This window comes from Myotis myotis, unplaced genomic scaffold, assembly GCF_014108235.1.
Source record: "Myotis myotis isolate mMyoMyo1 unplaced genomic scaffold, mMyoMyo1.p scaffold_m19_p_19, whole genome shotgun sequence".
Lineage (NCBI taxonomy): Eukaryota > Metazoa > Chordata > Mammalia > Chiroptera > Vespertilionidae > Myotis > Myotis myotis.
Genome location: NW_023416323.1, coordinates 41,761,136 through 41,769,142, shown reverse-complemented (window position 1 = coordinate 41,769,142; position 8,007 = coordinate 41,761,136). Strand labels below are relative to the sequence as shown.

Below are 8,007 nucleotides of genomic sequence, written 5' to 3'. Positions count from 1 at the left end.
CCCCCGCCAGGGCACGTGGCCTGGTTCCTTCAATACGAGTTAAAAAAGAGAAAAACAGCCTGACCGTGCCACGCCCCCCTCCCTGTTTGAATTCCTTTGCTGTTTCCCGCTGGCTTCCCCTTCCTTCCGGTTCAAGGTGACACGTGAGTTCCAAGTCCCGTCTGATCCGGCCACGGCCACGGCCCACCTCTCCGGCTCCGTTCCTCACTAGCCACCTGGCCTTCCGCCGTCCGGCACGTGTGCCCGCGTCCATCCTGCCGCAGGGCCTTTGCACGCACTGCCTTCCTCCATCAGGGCCAGAGCCCTGTGGGGCCACCTCGCTCTTCAGCTCCCAGCTCAGGTGTGAGCCGCCCGCCAGCCCACCTCGTCTCGTCCTCCTGTCACCGGCTCACAGAGGTCAACATGCCTTCCCTTCATGCCACTGGCTCCTCTCCACTCACCACTGTGGCCTCAGAGAGTCATTATTTGACAGCCGAGGGTGACCTCACAATCCCCCTCCAGGCCTCCCACCCTTCAGATCACTATGCCAGCTGCCAGGCCCTAACTCTGCCCTCTCTGTTCACACCTGGAGGCAGACCCACCTTTGGAGCCACCCAGGCCCGCCGCCAGGGACAGAGGGCTCCCCAGGGTGAGCCTGTGCCACCTTCTGCCCCGATGCAGAAACCCGGCTCCATCATGCCGGACAAGCCCGCGGACCGCAAGGACTCCATGCCCACGGAGAGGAAGTCCATGTGGAGGACGGCCGACGAGAGGCGCATGTCCGACCTCACGCGGGTGATGGAGTGGCTGGAGCGGAGGCGGGCGAAGAAGCTGTCGCTGGTGCAGCCACAGCCGCAGCCGCAGCCGCAGCCACAGGCCCAGCCTCAGCCGCCGCCGCCCAAGGTGCTGGTTCCAGACTGTCCCCGAGGGGGGAGACGGAACGGGCCCCGGAGGGGAAAAGGCCGGAGGAGCTTTAAGCTTGGCGGGGGGGGGGGGGGGGGGGGGGGGGGGAGTACTGGCGACATCAGAGCGGCCCGGTCCGGAGCGGGCCCTGTGGACCCTGCCGCCCTGTGGCTGCTTCTGCGCTGGGCTCGCCCGCCCGCAGGGACGGAGGCCGGACGGGGGCGCGCTCTGTCGGGGTGCGTTCGCCTCCAAGGCTTAGACAAGGGAGGGAGCGGGAGGGCCCTCGGTCAGTGTTGGAGGAGGTTTGGGGGACGGGAGGGGTCAGGCGCTGACGTCCCTCACCACAGAGGGGCCGAGGGCGGCCGGAGCCCAGGGGGGCACGGGCCCAGCTCTGCTCTCTCTGCCTCTCAGAAACGCACCAAGGGACCCTGGGTGCCCCGGAAAGCAGCGGGGAAGGAGGCGAAGAAAGTCAAAGTCACCTTGCAAACCGAGAGAGAGAAAAGCCGCCAAGTGACATTCTCTGAGCAGGTGTCACAGCCCCACCCCCCCACCCCCACCCCCCTCACCCCATCCCCACCCCACCCCCACCCTCACCACCACCCCATCCCCACCCCATCCCCACCCCATCCCCACCCCCACCCTCACCACCACCCCCATCCCCACCCCCATCCCACCCCACCCCACCCCACCACCACCCCCACCCACCACCCCCACCCCATCCCCACCCCACCCCCCCCCTCACCACCACCCCCACCCCCACCCCCACCCTCACCCTCACCACCACCACCACCCCCACCCCCCATCCCCACGCCATCCCCACCCCATCCCCACCCCCACCCTCACCACCACCCCCACCCCCACCCCCCCCCCCCCACCCCACCCCCACCCCCACCCCCACCCTCACCACCACCCCCACCCCCACCCCCACCCTCACCCTCACCACCACCCCCACCCCCACCACCACCACCACCCCACCCCATCCCCACCCCCACCCCCACCCTCACCCCATCCCCACCCTCACCACCACCCCACCTCATCCCCACCCTCACCACCACCACCACCCCCACCCCCCCACCCCCACCCCACCCCCACCCCCACCCCCACCCCCACCACCACCCCCACCCCCACCCCCACCCTCACCCTCACCACCACCCCATCCCCCACCACCACCACCACCCCACCCCATCCCCACCCCCACCCCCACCCTCACCCCATCCCCACCCTCACCACCACCCCACCCCATCCCCACCCTCACCACCACCCCCACCCCATCCCCACCCTCACCACCACCCCCACCCCCACCCTCACCACCACCCCCACCCCCACCCCCACCCTCACCCTCACCACCACCCCATCCCCCCCCACCACCCCCACCCCACCCCCACCACCACCCCCACCCCACCCCCACCCCCACCACCACCCCCACCCCCACCCCCACCCTCACCCCCACCACCACCCCATCCCCCACCACCACCACCACCCCATCCCCACCACCACCACCACCCCCACCACCACCACCCCATCCCCACCCCATCCCCACCCCCACCCTCACCACCATCCCCACCACTACCCCCACCCCCCCCACCACCACCCGGAGCCCTGGCCCCAGTGTGCAGCTGTTCTCCCTTCCCCTCCAAGGGCAAGCCGGGGGGCCGGAGGGACGCGGACCCGGCCACCTTCCGCAGGCTCTACGGGACAGACCAGAAGGGGAAGCGCCAGAGCGTCGTCCCCGGCAACTACAGCAAGGAGAGCATCGGCAAATCCGGTGAGAGGGCCCCCACACCCCGAACTCCACTGACCAACCTGCCGCGCCCCCTACACCCCGAACTCCACTGACCAAACCTGCCGCGCCCCCTACACCCCGAACTCCACTGACCAAACCTGACCCGCCCATGGGGCGGGCAATCGACTCACCAAGAACCCAGGGCCTCGGCCTGGCCTGGCGACAAGAGAGGCCCGGCCCAGCGTCCTCCCCAGCCGTCACCCTCAGCGAGTGGGGTGTCTGCAGAGGCAGGGACGCACCCCTTTCCCGCTCTCAGCCACGCACCCCTTCCCCGCTCTCAGCCACGCGCCCCTCCCCGCGGGAAGCTCGGCAGGAGAGAGCTGAGCCCTGGGCGGGCGGCTCAGGGGTGACAGCGTCGGCCCTCGGACCCAAGAGTCTCGGATTCGAGTCTGGGTCCAGGCCTCGTGCCTCGGCTGTGGGCTCGCTCCCTGCCCCGATCAGGCACGGGCAGGGCAATCAGTTGTTGTGTCTCTGACATCACGCTCTTCTCTCCCCCCGCCCCCCCCCCGTCCACCTCCGTCCTCCTCCCTCCCTTTCTCTCTCTCTAAAAAATCAATGGAAAACATATACTCGGGTGAGGATTTAAAAAAATACAATGAAATCATATCAAAATAGAGGAGCGCTGAGGTGCCAAGTGGGGAGAGAACTGGTTTAAAATAAAATCCTAGACACACACTGAACCCAGGTAGCACAGGGACACTGGGGACCAGGAAGGACACGCAAAGGAATAAGAAATGCAAGCCCTGACCGGTGTGGCTCAGTGGATAGAGCGCCGGCCTGCGGACTGAAGTGTCCCAGGTTCGATTCCGGTTAAGGGCATGTACCTTGGTTGCGGGCACATCCCCAGTGGGAGATGTGCAGGAGGCAGCTGATCGATGTTTCTCTCTCATCGATGTTTCCAACTCTCTGTCCCTCTCCCTTCCTCTCTGTAAAAAATCAATAAAATATATTTTTTAAAAAAGAAATGCAAACAGACGAGGTGAAATGAAGGCCAAAGTCAACACGTGGACAAAAAGGGGTATTTTCCAACGTCCAGGAGCAGAAATAATACCCTTAAAACCTGCACAGCCCACAAGAAGAGCAGCTAGGTAGATGGACGTGTGAACTGCAGGAGGAATCCGATGAAAACACTCACGGTGTCCTGGGGAACTTGCTGACGGCACGTGTCGGGGTGACCCTGGGGAGCAAAGCGCTGCAGGCCCCGGGCGCACGCTTTCTCGCTAGCGAGGAGCCATAGGGCCCCGCCCCGCACCGGGTCTCCCGAGCCGTTAAAGAGCAAGTCACCCCAGCCTCCTTCGCGGGCTGCAGACCCCAGGAAGTAATTGGGGGGCTTCTGAGAGGGCGGAGGGAACAGGAGGCATAGCTGTCCCGGCAGTCACTTAACAAGCCCCCCTCGTCTTCACATGAACACGTGATGCAGAACGGAGGCCAACCCCACAATGACCCCGATGCAAAACGTGTAACAGCTTCCGGCAAATAGACTCAGCGTATGCCAACTCCTCCCCCATCTCGATGTTTGCAATGAATCGTACACCACACACAAGGGGGGTTCTTCTAGCAGCTTGGGAAGGGCTAGGGCAGTGGTCAGCAAACTGCGGCCCGCGAGCCACAGGCGGCTCTTTGGCCCCTTGAGTGTGGCTCTCCCACAAAATACCGACTTCTGCGCGTGGGCCACGAAGTTTCGATCGCACTGTACGTGCGCCCGCACGTGGTATTTTGTGGAAGAGCCACACTCAAGGGGCCAAAGAGCCGCATGTGGCTCGAGAGCCGCGGTTTGCCGACCACTGGGCTAGGGTATCCATAGCAACATATCTGCTAACATCACGGATGACCTCAGTAAGTGAAAGGGGAAGGGAGAGGGAGAGAGAGAAACATCAATGATGAGAGAGAATCATGGACCGGCTGCCTCCTGCGGGCCCCCTCCTGGGGATCGAGCCCACAACCTGGGCCTGTGCCCTGACCGGGAATCGAACCAGGAACTCCTGGTTTGTAGGTCGACGCTCAGCCACTGACGCCGCTGTCATTGTTGACACCGTTTGGGAGAGAGGGTCCAACGTCCATAAAATAGTGGAAGGAAGATCTTTTCATTTCCCCCTGATGTGATCGCATAGCGGCCGACCTCAAGAAAGTCTAGTCGAAAACTAACAAAAGTCGGTGTGCTTGTCGGTGGAATAGAAAAAAAATATATTTTAAAAAAGAATAGTCTTTTTTTCTGTATTAGTCACACCAGTTAGAAATGGAAATGGGAAGAAACTATTCCATCCCCTAAGTAAAAAAATCTGTAAGATATTTAGGAGCAAATTGAACAACAAATACAGACATACATACACACATACATACATACATACATACGGTCTCCAAGCTCTAACCCCAACACTATTTCATTCAGTGCAAATCCCTCATTTGGGCAACATCAGACACCAGTTCATGTGTTTCTACTTTCTGACATTGTGCACACGTGCTATTCCTCCCGCCCTCACCTGCCCCTCCTCCCGCCCTCACCTGCCCCTCCTCCCGCCCTCACCTGCCCCTCCTCCCCCCTTTGTGTCTATCTGTCCTTCCAAACCCCAGCTCAGTTGTCCTTCCTTGACCCTCCTCGGCTGATGTCCCTGCTAGGGAACACTCTCTGGGGGGGGGGGGGGAAGAGGATAAAGGAAAGAGGGGAGAGAAGGAGGGGGGCCGTCAGGGAGGGAGGAGGGAGGAGGGAGGAGGGAGGAGGGAGGAGGGAGGAGGAGGTGAGGGCTGAACCGGTGCTGAGGCGGCGGCCCTGCGAGGCCTGGGGAGGCATCCTGGGAAGTCCCCGCGGCCTTGCCCCCCCCCCCCCCCCCCGCTCCGGCTCCCCGTCCCCGTCCCCGCCGGGGGCCTGACTCCGGTGCCGGTGCCGGTCTCAGAGCTGGAGATGAAGGACTCGGCCGCCACGGAGTCCACGCCGCGGATGACATCCTTCCACCACCAGAGCATGACGGACTCCACGCTGCAGGACTCCATCTTCGGGGCACGCAAGTCCACGCTCCTGAGGGACTGGGTGGGCAAGCTGCCCGACACGGCCTACGAGCGCCGGCTGAAGAGCCTCATGGAGAAGGGCGCCGAGCCCAAGGTGGAGACGGTGAGGGCCCTGAAGCCCGAGGAGGTGCTGAGCTGCCGGTGAGCCCGCTCTGCCGCCCGCCGGCCCCCGTCCAGACCCTGGGCCGAGCCCGGGGACCGGGGAGGCGGGCTGGGTCTCAGAGGCCACCGGCCGGTGTCCCGTGTCCCGGGTGGACATGACCTTTTGTGGGGGAGGGGCAGGCAGGGGCGGTGCTGGGGTATATGTCGCCACATTGATTCCCAAACGACTTCATTACCCATAAACCCCTGACCCGGTGAGGGCTCAGTGGTTGAGCATCAACCTAGGAACCAGGAGGTCAGGGTTCGAATCCCCGTCAGGGCACAGGCCCGGGGTGTGGGCTCCATCCCCAGTGGGGGGCGTGCGGGAGGCAGCCAGTCCATGATTCTCTCTCATCATGGATGTTTCTCTCTCTCTCCCTCTCCCTTCATCTTTGAAATCAATAAAAATATATATTTTTTTAAAAAAACAACAAAAACAAAAACCTCCCAGCAGCTCTGAGGTGCCACGGTGCCCCGAGCGGGGGGCCACGCCGGGGATGCCTGAGAGCCTGGGGGGCCGGGGCCGGCCTCACCCTGCCGTCCGCACAGGTACCTGAGGCTGTCCAAGAACAACATCCGGACGCTGCTCAAGCTGTGCACGGACGCCGGGCTGGTGGTGGACATCCACCCCCACATGGTGGAAGCGGAGATAGACGCCAAGAAGGTGTTCGCCCCGTACCCCACCGTGGCCCTCTGAGCCGCCCCTCCCGCGGCCCCCCCGCCCCCGGGCTGGCTCTGCCCTGGGCCCTTAGGACCGTGTGACCTGCAAACAAGCCTCAGCTGCATGGACGGCGGTGCCCGGCGGCCTTTGTCCTCCTCCGACTCAGAACCGGCCCAGCAGCCGCGGCGCTCGCTCCCCCCGCCCTCCTCACGCAGGCTGCTGGGCGGGGGTGCTCAGCGGGCGCCAGGGGGCAGGCCCAGGGCCCCCACGCTGCAGGGGGACCGAGGGTGGGGGGCTGGGGGGGGGGGACATGCCCCACACGTGGCTCTGTGGGGAGCCGGCTCGCTCGTGTGTCCGGTGGGTGCCTGTCTGGGGCGGGGGCGGTGGCAGGGGGGCGGGGGGGTGGGGCGTGGGAGGAGACCCTGCCGGGTCCCACGGATGAGGAGCAGCAGGGCTGGACGGACCCGTGTCCTCATCTCGAGCCCTGATCTGCGTCTCGCATCCAGGAGGCCCGGGCAGATCCGAAGGCCCCTGCAGCCCCTGCAGACACGGCCCCATCCTGGAGCAGCTGCCCACGGGGGTTAGAAGCCCGGGCCCTCTGGGCCCTGCAAGCAGCTCAGGTAAGTGCGCGTCCGCCCCACTTGTCCGCCGCCCTCGGCGCCTGTTCCCTCGTCTGTGAAAGGGGCTGGTGGCCGTGCCTGCTGAGAGGGTGCTCTGGGAGGCACTGGGGTCGCTCCCGCAGGCCCTGGGGAGGACCCCCTGGGGAGGACCCCCTGGGAGGACCGGGAGCGGCCGCCCAGCCCCTGCTTCCTCCACGGGCCCCAGGAACCAGCGCGGCATTGTCGAGCCAAACCCTGTTGCGAAGCTGCTGCTGGCAAACCCGTGTCCCCTCACGCTGACCCCAGGTCACTGGTGAGCAGCCACTGGCCAGCTGGCCAGGTCTCTCTGCCTCCCAACACCCACAGCCCGGGGTCCCGCCTGCTTTCAAATGTCCGCTCCCCTGAGGCTCCAAGCCACCCTCAGGTACCGCCTCCACGGAGTCACTGCCTGGAGTCAGACGCGTGCGGCCCCCGCCCCGTCCCATCACCAACAGGGAGAGGGAGCCCTTAGAGGGGCAGCCGGTCAGACACGCGGGCGGGAGCTGGTACCTCTGCCATGTTCCAGCAGGGCCCCGGCCCGCCTCCTCACCCGCCAGCCTCCCCACCCGCCAGCCTCCCCACCCGCCAGCCTCCCCACCCGCCAGCCTCCTCAGCCACCAGCCTCCCCACCAGCCTCCCCACTCGCCAGCCTCCCCACCCGCCAGCCTCCTCAGCCACCAGCCTCCCCACTCGCCAGCCTCCCCACCCGCCAGCCTCCTCAGCCGCCAGCCTCCCCACCCACCAGCCTCTCCAGCCGCAAATGGCTGCGTGATGCTGGCTCTCCAATGAGTGCCTGGCCCTCCAGGAAAACGAACTCTTTAAAAGGGGGGAGGAGCCCAGCTGGTTGGCAAATAACATTCTGAAGTACCAGGGGGTGAGACCTTCCACAAAACCTTTGG

At 65.0% G+C, this 8,007-nt stretch overlaps 1 protein-coding gene across 1 annotated transcript; it reads left to right on the top strand.

The window, feature by feature from the left end:
- Nucleotides 1-654: 654 nt before the first annotated feature.
- On the top strand, nt 655-6,506 carry CUNH16orf78 (chromosome unknown C16orf78 homolog). Its single transcript, XM_036345547.1, has 6 exons — nt 655-882; nt 1,294-1,410; nt 2,521-2,647; nt 3,456-3,463; nt 5,559-5,809; nt 6,359-6,506. The coding sequence occupies exons 1-6, from the start codon at nt 655-657 to the stop codon at nt 6,504-6,506; spliced, it is 879 nt and encodes a 292-aa protein (XP_036201440.1).
- Nucleotides 6,507-8,007: the final 1,501 nt, after the last annotated feature.

What these genes read in the sequence shown, in the direction of transcription:
- CUNH16orf78 (XM_036345547.1), top strand. Translation starts at nt 655, where the DNA reads ATGCAGAAACCCGGCTCCATCATGCCGGACAAGCCCGCGGACCGCAAG. An exon ending in CTCAGCCGCCGCCGCCCAAG is followed by an intron (nt 883 to 1,293) that starts GTGCTGGTTCCA and finishes TCTGCCTCTCAG; the next exon opens with AAACGCACCAAGGGACCCTG. An exon ending in AAGTGACATTCTCTGAGCAG is followed by an intron (nt 1,411 to 2,520) that starts GTGTCACAGCCC and finishes TTCCCCTCCAAG; the next exon opens with GGCAAGCCGGGGGGCCGGAG.